Source organism: Muntiacus reevesi, chromosome 18 (genome assembly GCF_963930625.1).
Source record: "Muntiacus reevesi chromosome 18, mMunRee1.1, whole genome shotgun sequence".
Taxonomy (NCBI): domain Eukaryota; kingdom Metazoa; phylum Chordata; class Mammalia; order Artiodactyla; family Cervidae; genus Muntiacus; species Muntiacus reevesi.
The window spans coordinates 38770306-38784594 of NC_089266.1; the positions used below are offsets into that span (position 1 = coordinate 38770306).

The 14289-nt window shown below is 56.2% G+C and overlaps 1 protein-coding gene across 6 annotated transcripts in view; it reads left to right on the plus strand.

Annotated features, from left to right (window-relative positions):
* The window catches only part of SMG6 (SMG6 nonsense mediated mRNA decay factor), a 196455-nt gene that overhangs the window by 169760 nt on the left and 12406 nt on the right, over positions 1–14289 (plus strand). For all 6 annotated transcript variants that reach the window (XM_065908908.1, XM_065908909.1, XM_065908910.1 and 3 more), the window contains 2 exons: positions 4411–4587; positions 8274–8420. In XM_065908908.1, coding sequence (XP_065764980.1) covers positions 4411–4587; positions 8274–8420 — 324 coding nt within the window. The remainder of the gene's footprint in view (positions 1–4410; positions 4588–8273; positions 8421–14289) is intronic.

A 14289-nucleotide genomic window follows, 5' to 3' on the forward strand; every position in this document is an offset into this window, starting at 1 on the left:
CCGCCCCAAACCAGAAGTTTAGAAAAAGGAGTTTTGCAAAATGTAGCCAGCCACTCCAGTGTCTGTGCCTTCCAGGAGGCCTGTCTGGAGAAAACAGGGGTCCAATAAAGATGCAGCGAGTCCCTCATTCCCTGGAGCTTGCATCCAGAGGCCTGGTTCAGCTCTCTGACCCCGCCGCCTGTTCCCTGGCTGGATCAGGGCTCTTCCCCCTTCCCCATGGCTGGTGTTAAGTCTCACAACTTAACATCCATCTGTGGTACCTGCTGCTCAGTTCCTCGTCTCTCCCTCTCCCTCCACCACCTTCCATAAGACAGCTTAGATCTCTTTTTCTGTTCCTTCAAGGCATTTCTGCACAGCCTGTGCTGATGCTCTGCCGTATGGCCATGGAGACTCACCGGTTTTCAGACAACACTGTTCGTTCTCTGCTCATCCACCGCCCCACCCAAGATATGCCCCAAACTGCCTTCCTCTTCTCTCTTTACCCTGGTGGTTTCTTCCTGCTTTCCTCAAGACCTCACCTTCCTCTGGGTACCAGCCTCCGCTTACCACATGCATGCTCACATTATCTCTCTCGAAGGAACTGAACCCGGGACAGGCCAGGCTCCCATATCGCCCAGCCACATCTCACTTTCAGTTTTCCTTTCTGCTGGGTTCTTTGCGTGTGGACCTGATCCGGGTGATAGCTGGAGCCCTGAAGCTCGAGGTTTCAGTTCCCACCGGCGGGGCACACTGCCCCAGACGGCCTTCGGGGGAGGGGAAGGGGCTTTCTCTGGGTGCCCTTCTTTGAGCTCTTCCCTGACCCAGAGCCCCAGTTTCCTTTCCTTCTTTCTTTTTAAATTTTATTTATTTTGGGGTCTTTGTTGCCGTGCGGGAGTCTCTCTAGTTGCGGCTAGCAGGGTCTGCTCATGGCGGTGGCTTCTTTTGAGAGCCCCAGTCTCCTTTCAGAGCTGACTGGAGTGAGACATGAGAGGCATTTTGTCCAGTAACTTTGGAGTTCCTCGTGGTCTCCTGCACTGTGAGTCCCTCCAGGAGGACGATGACTGCCCCTAGGAAGTTGCAGGTCTCAGGTTCCCCGGGTGTTCCCTGGCCACCAGGCCTTTACCTCACCTCCAGCCCTGGTCCAGCCCCACCTGTTAACAGCCCAGATCTTTCTCCTCTAGAGAATCTAGAATTTGCCCAGAGCTGCAATGTACACACCACTTACATTCTCTGTTTTTCATTGATATAGAATGGAAAAATGTACTCACGAACAGAGCTATTGTGGGGATTATGTCATAGACTGCATCTGGGCTCCTTCCTTTCTGAGTGGGGAGCCCAACTTTAACCCCTCTCCTACCAGGAAATCCTCTTTGGCCAGACAGAGCTCGCCTTGGAGTTGGCTCTTTGTGGGTGGTTTAAAGGGCTTCTTCCGTTGTGACAGCCCTTTTTATCCACATTTAAACTTTTCTTGCCCAACTCAAGTGCTGGAGGCTTTGTATAGGAGGAACCTACCCTGCTGGGCTGGTCCCTCCCACCTGAAAGCAGAAGGCTTCAGCAGACAGGCCAGTGGGCTGGAGACCAAAGGGGTCTCTGGACCCCTGGACAAGCCCTGGACTTTCTGCCTCTTGGAGTTCCCAGCTCCCTGATCGCCCCAGCCCCACTCCTTACCCCCGCAGTGCACTCTGAAACCTAAGGAGACTGTACAGCCTTGGCTCTCCTCCCCCGTAGTTGGATCGCAAAGGCGAGGACAACCCTTCCAAAAGGCTGGGTGACTTCTCTCTCTCCAAACTTGCGGAATTCTTTTCCACACCCCACTTAGAGACCCCGTTGGATCAGAGCTCCTTTGAGAATCATCCAGGAGTTCCTTTGCCCTCGGGGAGGAACTGATGGCCACAGCAGACAGAATCCCCTGGAAGCCAGGTTCCTTCCAAACAGAATTGAAAACTAAAATGGGGAGGGGGGGAAGCAGTGGCTGGGGAAGGGAGGTGACACTGCTTTTGTGTGTGTGTCCACGTAGATGACAGTTCCTCGTGATCCTCTAAGGATGTGCTATGGGCCGGCTCAGGATGTCTGCATTCCTGGAAATCCCCGTCTCCAGGAGCCCCACGTCCACACATGTGGCCTTTCTCCCTCTTGGCCAGGAATCCTGCTTTGTTCCCCAGCCACTCGGCGTGCCCTCCGGCCCATGCCCTGACAGCATGAATTGTCCGGCCCACCTGTCAGCACACACACTCCTGGGCACACTCTCGTCTCCTGGGCAGGTTTCGGCTGCACACTCAGTGGGAGTGCCAGCGTACCCCTCACCCCAGGGTGATGCCAGGGACCACCGTCAGGCTTTTCCTCTGTCCTTCTCTCACTCCTTCACCCCCACCTCCTCTCCATTCAGTGACAGCAGCCTCACACCGAAAAGGAAAGTCTTGGCTCCGTTACATAATTCTCCATAGTGCAAGCAGTAGCTGGGGCAGAAGGTCAGAGGTCACAGTGGGGTCAGGTGGCTGACACACACTGTAACGACAAGGTGGTTAAAATTAGACCACAGAGAGGAAACTGGCAGTCTTGTGGAAATGCAGAAGTTTCCTCTGCAAGTGAGAGGCTGGGGATGCAGGGAGGCCGCTGTGCGTGCTGGCTGCCAGGCTATTACTCATTTCAGCTCTGTTCTTTAATGCCTCTTAGCCCCTGCTTCTGTATTTCTAGCCTTCCTCATCCCATGTGTGAAGACACGCGATGGAACCCGCGGTGACCTGCCCTGGCCCGGCATACACTTCTTTCCTCCTTGGAAGCACAGGACGAGGCACCCCAAATTCATGACAGCTATCCTTCCCTCAGCCACTCCCGGGTAGCCGAGCACCTTTCAGGCCAGCCTCCCAGGTGGTTGAGGTATTCAGCCTTCGATTCAGGCCTCAGTTGCTTCCCAGGCCCTTGGTGGGGCCAGCAGAGGCACTGTCAGCCCTGAGCCATGTGCCTCCATCCTGGGCCTCCATCCAGGCTGAGACGTGGCCGAGGATGGAGGCACACGGCTCAGGGCTGACAGTCGTGTGCGGTCAGCCTCCCCCGGCCACCCGGCTGCCGGAGTGGTGCTCGTCTCCACCGGCTCCTGGCGGACTTGGGTCATGCCTGCCTCATCTCTCCCTCTGGCACCCAGCCCGGCTTCCCTGCGCCTCTCAGCCCTTCCTATCCACCTCCCAAGTGCCCTGCTTGCCCCTGGCACCCCTTGCCAGGGAAGTACAAGAGGTAATCTCTGCCACCAGGGGGTCGGGGGTTATCACCCAGGCAAGGGCGATGACAAAGACACCTGTGCACCACTGAGCAAACAATCTAAGACAGTCTCCGCGTTAGTTAGCATACTGTGCGGCGCAGCCAGGGCAGTCCCCGTCATGTGATAGGATGGGAGGCTTGAGGTTGGTGGCAGGTGGGGGGCCGGAGTCATGGTCACGGAGGGGCTGCCGCCCTGCGGCATGTTTGGCCACTGCAGTATTTCCTTGTGGGAATGGCCTTCACTACTTGTGAGCTCCAGATCCAACGGAGGCCCCTCTCCTCCCTTGGTGAGTGCCCTCCCAGAAGGGAGGAGAGGACCCCAGAGGCCAGGGAGGAAGAAAAGGGCACAAGAAGGTGCAAAGCAGGTAGGTTTGCAGGTCTCGCAGGAGAAGGACCCCAGGCCGGGTGACTGTGGAAACTTTATCTCAGCCACTTACAAATGTGATGATTGCTCAAGACACTGATTTCATTTCAGCTAAATCAGCCCCAGCTTCTCTGACAGCACTGGCTTGTGTGCTGATGTGGCCACAGGGGAGCGGGACAGCCCAAACCCCTGGAGGAGCAGAGCGTGGTGGAACACCCTGCTCCCACCTGCTCTGCCTGTCTCCCTTCTCCTGACTACAGTTTCCTGCCGGACCCCCGTCTCTTGAGCACGAGAAGCTCTTAGGTGGGGCAGGAACCTGTCAGGGGAAACCTAAAATGATCTGGCTGAAATGAAACAGCCAAGAAAGCCCTCATCATTCATTTCTCACTCAGGCTGAAAGTTCTCCCCTCAGGAGTCTGGCAAGAGTGGAGCTGGGAGCAGCATGGAGAGTGGCAGGGAGAGCACCAGGACTCCGCGTTCTGTGACCATCAGCATCTTATCCTCCGCCCCTCCTCCTGTCCAGCTAGATACCATATCAGAACTTAGGTCACAGAGAGGCAGAACCCCAGAGGACAACGGTCACTGGTGCTGGGGTTGTCCGCCACCCTAGAGATGACCTGAGGGGAGATGCTGGTGACTCAAGGATCTTGGCCTTTGGCCTCATCTCACATGCACACGCTCCCGCTCACTCTCTCCACGCACCCCCACCTCCCAGATGACACATTTCTCGGGTGCCCCTAAGCCTCCAGTCAATGTCTCTCATCTTCCCTTTCAGAAAGTGCTGTTTTTCTTCTCTCCCTCTCTCCCCGTAGGTTATTGCAGCCGACTGCAAAAGGGTCACAGTGCTGAAGTATTTTCTGGAAGCCCTTTGTGGACAAGAAGAGCCTCTGCTGGCATTCAAGGGTGGAAAATATGTGTCAGTGGCACCCGTCCCAGACACCATGGGAAAGGAAATGGGAAGCCAAGAGGGAAAACAACTGGAAGATGAGGTACAATGCGGGAAGAGCCCGCTGTGGCCGAGGGACGGCTCCCCCCAGCCCTGTGCTGCCCAGGGTTCAGCGTTGACCCTTGGTTATTTATAACCACCCGGAGCAGTGGCGATGCCGACGTGACCAGCCGGCCCCTCAAGAGTGCACTCTGCTGGTGCCCCTTCCTGCCATTCCCACCCCAGTGCCTCCATCTCGCTCTGCTACGAGTTCCAGATGCTTCTTTTTAATGTTGCATTGGAGGAGAAGGGAGGGAAGAAAGAGTTTAATAATGTGCAGCTCTGGAGGCTTAGAGAAAGGGGTCGGGGGGGTGGGGAGTGTTGGGGTTCAGGCCGAGGATCAAGTTTATGGATGTGTGGAGCCCAGCGCAGCGCAGGCCCGAACTGCAGCCTCCAGCACACGCACAGGAAGAGCTGACATTGCTGGCCCCGTGTGGAAAATCACCCCCTCCCTCGCTCCCTCCCGCCCTCCCTCCTGCACATCCTGATGTGATTAAGGAATTCTCCTCTTGTTTGTTTGCCCTTGGTTGTTCCTGTAGCCCTTGCCTCACTCCAGACAGTGTGTGTGTGTGTGTATGTGTGTGCACCAGCCCGAGTGCCCGCCCCTGCCAGACCCCACTGGCGTTTGCCTCGCCGTGGATGGAGGTTTCTTTCTGGGGGTGACTGTTACTGTGGTTCTCTGTGCAGGGGGTTTGTGTGTTGGCTTAAGTTGAACACTGCTGCCAGCTGCCCCGCCACCTGTGGGTTGTGAGTTGATGTGAGGTGGGACACTGTGGGTGCGTGTGTGCATTTACTGCCGCTGCTCGCTGCCCTGCTATGTGCCTGGGTGTGGATGACTGCTGGGGGTGCACACAGAGCCCACTTTGCCTGATGCTTGTCTCTTCCCTCCTCTTTGCCCCCCACCCTGCCAGTGTTAGAGGCAGAGGGGGCTTAGGTGGGAAGGAACATGGGACTCAAGGAGGGGACGGAAGCGACTGCAGCCAGAGGCCAGGTCAGCCGTCGGCCAGCACAGTCATTTGGCCTGCGGCGGTCTCCAGCGCCCGGTGGAGCAGGGCGGGGTTCAGGGATGAAATCAGCAGCAGGCCCAGGAAGCCAGATGTCAGCTGGAAGCTCTCGCTGGTGATCTGAGGCAGTGATAGAGTGGCCACCTTTGCTTCAGAGTCTTCAGAGCAGCACAGTCTTGGACGGGCTTCATTGGAATAGCTGGAGAACCCCACCCCACCCCTGATGACACAGGGCTCCACTTCCAGGCGAGAGGTGGTTCCAGGGATGAAGCTGAGCCCATGATTCCAGGCCCTCCAGATGAAACCTGGGCAGGGAGTAACGGGAAAGAATGAGCTGTCAGTATGGGAGGAGCCAGTGGGCTTACTAAAGCCACTGGGGTGTTCAGGCTCTGGGCAGGGCAGAGCAGTGCCACCGAAGCCCTGGGCACCGTGGAGGGAAGCCTGGGCGGGGTAGCGCCGCAGTGGGCTCTCACCCATGTTTTAAGGCTGAGGCAGGCAGTAGAAGGTGAGCAAGGTAGCTCTCCAGGGTACTGCAGGAGATGTCCCCTGGCCCCAGGAACCTGCAGGACCAGATTCAGGGAGGCAGGCGAGCCCAGAGGGAGGGGCTCCTCCCCTCCCACAGGAAGCAGTCCAGGTCCTGGCCCAGGTCTTGGCTGTGCCACGCTGTCTCCCTCCCTCTAAGGCTGCTTGACCCGACGGAGGTTGTGACCCATGCCGTGCTGCCCACTTCTTCCTTTTCCCACGAGCCTCCTGGGTTCCTTTGTGTTAGTGGCCCCTGGGAAACCCTGCTTACCCTGGTCTGTGTAATTTCACAACCCTGCACTTCCTCGTTTGGTGTGAGAGCTGAGCCAACCTCAGACAAGCCTCGCTGACCCTCTTTTGACCTCAGTCAGGCTCAGTGCGAGCCCCATGATAACCCTGTGTATCGCTGATCAGAGCAGGCAGGGGCAGTGTCTCCCACAGGCCGGCCAGGGACTTGACTCCACTCACCCCATCCAGGTTAACCCCTAAGACAGGAAGTAAATGTGCAGAGAGAGCCTTTCTCCTTCCCAAGGCCTGGGCCACTCTGGAAGTGGGTGACACTGCGGGAGCCTGCAGGTTTTCAGATGAGTAGTTACTGCGGACAGCACCCCAGACCCCTGAGACCTCTTAGGTTAGTGGCAGTTCTGAGATCTCGTCTAGTGGCCCCATCCTGAGATCTCATCCCTCTCCACCCTGTAAGACTGAGTCACTTAAGGTGATCGAGAGAGGAAGGGGGGAGCTGTCTATTCAGACATCATTCTTCATGAGCAGAACAGAGTCCATTTCCTTAAGGATGCTGCCGACACACCTAATTCCCCACCCCTCAATTCTCCCGAAGCAAAGCACTGCCTACCCACAGACACGCTCTGCTCACCACTCTCCGCAGTGTGTCTCTCGGAATGCCGTCGCAGTGGGCAGTTGGAGGAAAGGGCAGCCTGTGTTGAGCAGGATCCCTGTGGGCCTGTGGGAGCACAGCTGGGCCGCCGAGGCTGGCCCTGAGCTCCATCTAGGTCTGTCTGGGGCTGCGCCGTTGGGGGTCGTTGGTAGGAGCGTAGACTTTGGAATCAGACTCACTAAGGTTTGAATCCCTGTTCTGCCGCTTGCTTGCCTCGTGACCCTGAGCAAATTGTTTTAACTCTCTAGACCTCCATTTGTTCATTTATTAACTAGGGGTGATGATAGCATCCATTCACAGGCTGTTGTATTAAATGAGTTGTTAATACATGAAAAATGCTTAGTCGGGTACCTGGCTTCATAGCAAGCACTCAGTAAATGACAGCTGTTACTGTCATAATCATCATCACTATTATCATCCAGTTATCATTCAGACCCAGGAATCTTCTGCTCAACCACCCCGTTACCCGTGTTAACGCTGTCCCTCCAAGGGAGTTCTCTCAGGCAGCTGCATGTTCTCCACTGACCAAGGCCAAGAGTGAGGGAGTGAGAAGTGGAGCCCAGGACCACCCGGGGAGTAGTGGCTTCTAAGAGTCGAGGCTGAGAGCAGGGAGGTGCCATCCCTGGGGAAGGCGCCTCCAGCCTGGCAGGAGATTCCTTAAGCTAGCCCGCCTTCTCCCAGTCTGTCCCGGCCCCTGGAGGGCAGCTGAGCAAGGTCATGTCATGTGAATTCCTATCATGGGGCCCCCAGCCCTCACACCACCAGCCTGTGGTCTTAAAAAGAAACCAGGGCAAGGTCTGCTGAGCTGCAGCATCTGCTCCCTGACGACGTCTGGGGCGAGGGGGTGTCCACGCCCAGATCCCAGCTGTTGGCCAGAGTGATTCCTATCAGATCATTAGCATGAATTACACTTCAGTTGGGTGGTTTAACTTTCTCTGTCGTTTTCCCCTTTGGTGAGTTTCAAAATGAAAATAGGCCCAAAGTTTGATTTTTGGAGTATGTGCAAAGAAGAAAGGACTGTGAATATAGGCATGGAAGTAGATACAGTGTGGATCTGTGAGTGTGCAAGAGGAGGACCCTGGAGTGCACAGGAGAGCCAGGGGAAAACGTGACACTTCCCTGAGCCGAGGGGAGCACACACCGTGGGGCCCTGTGCAGGGAGTGGCGAGAGAAGCCTGAGTTGAGATGCGGGAGGGACCAAAGGGTGGGTCTGGTCAGTGCTGTGGGCTCACGGTCTCCTCTCTCTCCTGATGTGCGCCCCCACTGAAGGAGGAGGACGTAGTGATTGAAGACTTTGAGGAAGACTCGGAGGCCGAAGGCAGCGGGGGCGAGGACGACATCAGGGAGCTTCGGGCCAAGAAGCTGGCTCTGGCCAGGAAGATAGCGGAGCAGCAGCGTCGCCAGGAGAAGATCCAGGTGGGGCCCTGCCAGGCACGCGGTTCTGGTGTGGGTGGTGGTCTGCTCAGGGCGCAGGGGAGATGGGAATGGGGGTGCGCAGGACCCTCTTGCTGGGACCTGACTGGTTCCGCCACCTGTGTTGTTCTTCCGCCGCTAAATTCTGGTTCAGCGCCTGCAGTCCCCCTCCTCCTGGGATCCAAGGCAGGGTCAGGTTCTTCTCCAAGAATCTGCTGAAAGCTCCTCCCCCGTGATGATCTGTGATGCCGCACAGACCCGACCTTTCACACAGTTTCGGGGGTTTCCCAGTTCCCCTGAGCCTCGTGCAGACACTCCTGGAGAAACCAAGGTTCTCTATTGAGAACACCTGTTCTCGGGGGTGAGCTGGTGTCATGGCCACCGTCTGTGTGCATGTATTCCCACTGTAATGGCCGAGCCCCTCTGGATAGGACACGCTAAACCCTTCAGAGAGAAATTACTCCCATCTCCACGCCAGGATTCTCACATCAGCGGGCCTCTCGTGGACCCATGCTGTCCCTGCCCACAAGCTTTTCCTTATGGTTCTCCCAGGTCCGACTCTTGTGCTGTAAGCTCACTTCCTCTTATCTATTCCTCTTATCTATCAGGGCAGACAGGGAAGGGCTGGCCACACTCCTGCTTTAAGACTAGCTGCACACGTAGGGAAGCGCCAATCCTCTTCAGGGATGTCTGTCTTCAGCCCTCTCTTCACCCACCTCTGGCCTTTGGCATGGAGTGCAGTGCATGTGGTCAGGCCAACCTGATCAGGCTGGGCTCCACCACTTACCAACCATGTGTCTTCGGGCACATGGTTTAACTTCTCCGAACCAGTTTCCTCATTTGCACAATGAAAGTAGTGACAGCACCTCCCTTGTGGAGTGGCCGGGAGGCCTGCAGGAGCCGGCGTACGCGCTCAGCGCGTGTCACACAGGGTGTGCTCATGGCTGACAGTGGGCTGATGGTCTCGTCCGTCGGACGGAGCCCTGCCCTGGGACAAGCTCTGTCTGTTGGGATCCATGGGCCTTTAGACACGTGTACCAGTCGACCTGTTGGAGTTAAGTGTGTGGTACCTCTACAGCACCACCGTCACGGTGGTGTGGCCACTGCCTTCCTCTTTCTGTGATCTCTGTAAACCTCTGTCCTGGCCCTCAGAGCTTCACCATCAGGCTGTCTTTCTTCCTGACTTGTGGCTCTTTTCTTCCTCACCATCAGTCATCCCAGAACTTTTCTCCATACCACCACCTCCATTTCTTGACTCTCACCCCAACAGTCATAGAATCGACTGTATCAGAGGTCCCCAAGTACCTGTCTTTGTTGGTTCTTCATCACACTTGACTTCCCTGTGGCTTTGGGCCCTGAAGCCACCTCCCTGCAGCTCACAAGGACCCTTGTATTCTGTCTATTGACCACACCAACCTCGTGGGCTTCTAGACCATTGTTCTTTACTTGGTCTCCTCCTCCTTTCTCTTACTTCTTAGTCTCAGCATGCAGAGTTGACACTCAGCAGATATTTTTGTTTAATGAGTTCATGAATGATACCAAAGAGAGCGTCATCTTTTTTTAATTTTTAAAATTATTTATTATTACTTTTTGACTGTTCTGGGTCTTTGTTGCTGAGTTTGGGCTTGCTTTAGTTGTGGCGAGTGGGTGCTACTCTCTTCACTGTGGTGCTCAGGCTTCTCCTTGCAGTAGCTTCTCTTGTTGCAGAGCATGGGCTCTAGGGCAAGGCTAGGTAGTTTTGGTTCACAGGCTTAATTGCCCCACAACATGTGAGATCTTCCCAAATCAGGGATCAAACCCATGTCCCCTGCTTTGGCAGGTGGATTCTTAACCACTGAGCTATCAAGGAAGTCTGAGAGCATCATCTTAAAGTTCCTCACTAGCTTTTAAGCCCTCATGTCTGCTTTTTAAATTTTTTTTTAGTTTTATTTATTTATATTTGGCTGTACTGTGTATTCATTGCTGCACAGGTTTTTCCTCTAGTTGCAGTGAGTGGGGGCTATCTACTTGAGATGCATGGATTTCTCATTGTTGCGAAGCACAGGCTCTACGGCATGCAGGCTTTAGTAGTGGTGGCACATGGGCTTAGTAGCTGCAGCTCCCAGGCTCTAGAGCACAGACTCAGCAGTTGTTGTAGCGCACAGACTTAATTGCTCCACAGTATGTGGGATCTTCCCAGCCCAAGGATTGAACCCGTGTCCCCTGCACTGGCAGACAAATTCTTTACCACTAAGCCACCAGGGAAGCCCCCTCGTGTCTGATTTCTTATCAGATCCTGTCCACTCATTCATGCCCTTCTCTCCTCTCCATTCCCATTGCCACAGCTGCTGCTGTAGCCCAGGGATTGACTAGTTTGGAGCCAGCAATCCTGAACTGCACAAGTCTGACAGGGTCCTATTTACCTTGGAGTCTGTGAATGGCAGCTCCTGGAGTTGTGGTACTGAGTCTGCGAGCCAGGCTTACTGCCTGCAGTGTATCATTATACATAGTTTCATCGTTCCCTTCCCAAAAGAGCCACTCCCCTGCCCAGGAATCGTCAGCACCTTTGCTTGGCTAATAAAGTTGAATTCCTTACTGTGGCATCTGAGGCTGTTCCCAGTCTGTTTTCCCAGCCTCTTCTCTCGTTCCCCGTGAGCCCTCAACGAGCTGTGTGATGTTGGGCAAATGCTTTAACTTCCTCGAGCCCGTTTCCTCACCTGTCAGACAAAAGTGGTGACAGCAGCTCCCTCAGAAGACAGTGCACGCGAAGTGCCCATCCATCCAGACACTCCGGCCCCACTGCCTGGACAACACTAACGCTCATTCCGCCCACTGTCCCCAGACAGCACTCCCCTTCCCCACGCTCACGTCTTGGTTCCTGCTGCTCCCTCAAGCCCAAGTGCCCTTTCTTCTGCTCCACATTTCCTATTACCTATTGAAATTCTAGTCTTCTTTCAGTCCCCAGATGAAACCCCATCTCCCCAGTGAAGCCTTCCCCGAGTCCCCCCAGGAGGAGTCATCTCTCTGCTCAGTGTTCCTGTGGCACTGATTTATACTTCACTCATGAAACGTAGTATATCACGTCTCAGATTACACTTATTGCTGGGCTTGTTCCCCCACCGCACCGTGAACTCTTTGGAATCAGGTCCTGCGTCTTCCACTCAGTGTGGTAAGCAGTGCTGAGCACCTACCAGGCTGGTTACAAGGGGACATGTGGGTGAACCAAGAGAGTCCCGTCCCAGAGTGTCCACTGGTGTGGAGAAGTCAGTGACGTGACGTGGGAGCGAGCCCTGTTACCAAAGGGGAGCGCCGGCTGCTGGAGGAGCACGTGCCAGGGAGCCTGGCCTTGTCCCGAGCGCCGTGGGCAGCCCGACCTCACCAATGACGAATGGTGCCCGACAGCGGTCTCGTGCGGGACTTGACTTCCAGGGCCTGTGGCCGCTCCTGCCTGGGGGCCCGTCTGGCCCGTCGGCTCCCTCGGAGCAGTGTGCTCAGGTTCAGGCACCGAGGGCCTGCTGCAGGCCGTCAGGCTGGGGGGCTGGGGCCCCTTTAAGAGCAGGCCCCACATGCACCGCTGCTGGCGGCCTGCCTCCTGTCAGCCCTCTTCCTCCAGCCTCACAGCCACAGGAGGATTTCTCAGCAGAGAAAAAATTCCCCCCTTCCCTTCTCCCCGCCCCCCTTTAATGCCCGGGGCCCTTCACTTCCATAATTCTTCATTTTCCAGCCTTGAACGTAAGCCAGACACATCTGTCTGGCCATATGCGTGAACCCTGGAGTCTGTGCCGAGGTGGCTGTAAAACAGGGCCGGTGAAGGCCCTTCTGGGAGAGCACACACATGTGTGTGCCCTCGGGCCATTGGCTCCCTGCCCAGAACTACGGGGCTGCAGCGCTCCAAACCCATGTTAACCTTTTCTTATTTTTCCTCTTTTTGTTTAATTTAAGGGGGGAAAATCCCAAGGAAAAGGTATAAATTGTCCTGGGAGTGGGGGAGAGGCTCCTAGCTGGAGAGGCCATTATTGTTGGCAGGTACCTGGTCACACTAATACAATAAGGAAGAGAGGAGCATCGGGTGAATTAAGATCGGGGAGATGGGCTGTAAATTACACGGCTCCGAACCCCCTCCGTCTCCAGGGGTGTTAACCAAGAGGTGTAAGGCAGGTCCCCAGCTCCCAGCGCCTTTTACGGATGCAGCAAAACAGGAACCACACATGTTTGGGGAAGGGGATATGAAGATGGGGTTGGAAAAAACCCTGCCGGCCCCCATGCTGGCTGTAAAGCCCAACTGAGATCTGGGGCCGGAGCCACACCCCCGCTTCCCCGCTCCCACCTAGACCCCTGGGCCTGTGCTCAGCAGCGGGATGGGGGAGGCGAGGCCTGGCCTCCTCCGCAGCCTGTCCCTCCCCGCTTCCGGCGTTGCACAGAGGCTGGTGAGCAGGGCCGGCTGGAGGTCAGGAAAGGGGTGTGGGCAGCTCTCAGGACCTGTGCAGCTGGAGTCTCGGCGCCCAGGCGGGGCCTTGGACACTGGGGGCCAAGTGCGCCCACCCAGGGAGGGCGTCGAGGCCACCCTCTCGGCTCAGCCCAGCCTTCGCCCGTTGCCCGAGACGGCTCTGCGTCTTGCCCTGGTTGTGCCCACCTTGCTGCCTTCTGCGGAGATCCTTTTGTTCCCATTGCCCTTCTTGGGAGGTGTCAGAGACCAGAGCAGGGGGCCTGGTTTGTCTGGGAAATTGGTCAGAAGTGTTTCATTCCTAACCAGGCCCCCGGGGCAAAGCAGTCGCTGAAAATCCTCCTCCGGGCTCGAGGCGTGGCCTCTTGGCACCTCACCCTGGCTCTGTGAATCCCCCGCCTCCTCTCTGCCTCCACGAGGCTCTGCTGTGATTTGTGCTGCTGTCGGGCGGGGTCAGGTTTCCTGAGCAGTTGCAAACATCCCACCTGAAACATAACAGGCTCTTCCTCTAGCCACAGCTATTGTTTCTCTCGGCGTTATGGCCGCAGCCTTGCTCCATAGCCAGCAATGACATGTGTTCTGAAAATAGCTTCGCTCCCCGTCCCCTTCCCGCCCACCCACCCTCCTGAAGATGCGGTCACTCCTTTGTGACGGCCCCAGGAGTTTCATGCTAAATATAGCTGCAGCCCATTCACACTGCCACCCAGCTGCGGGGGGCGGCGCTGTGGAACAATGGGGCATGCACAGAGCCCCCACACCTGTATGGAATCCAGCGGAAGGCGGACACTCAGCCCTGGCTCCTAACTGTCGGAGACGGGGCGGGAGCCAGCGCGCTACCCGGCCAGGGGCACGTTCACGCCAGGACAGGAAGGCACAGCAGCCCGCGGAGCTGGGCAAACGCCCATCCCAGAGCTCGCTCCAGCCGCTCGCACCTCCCTGGCTGCTGCAGCATCCACAGGGGGCTGTCCTCCCGAGAGGGGCCAGGCTTTCTGGCCGAAGTACCCTTGGGCTGCTGCTTGGAGCAAGCCCAGGGGTGGCATGCTTGGCCCTGCCGCTCCCTGTCCATCTTGAAAGGGCAGCAAGAAGTAGCGGGCAAGTCATCATAATTATAACTTTGAAAAAGATGGCAAGTATATGTTAAGCTCTGTGGTACCGACTCTGGATATTCAGAGAAGGGATCCTAAGCAGAAATGTTCCCATGAGCAACCCCCCTGCAATGAAGATGCTAAGGGAAGCCAATGACCTGGGCTGCTTTGTGGAGCAGATGCAGAATCTGCACCCGTGGGTTTCTTCAGCTCAAGAAGGGACGCCTGGGAGTTCCTTGGTGGTCCAGTGGATAAGACTCGAAGCTTCCACTGCAGGGGGCGTGGGTTCAGTCCCTGGTTGGGGGACTAAAATCCCACATGCCATGCTGCACAGGGTGTCCCCCCCAAAAAAGAATGTCTGCCT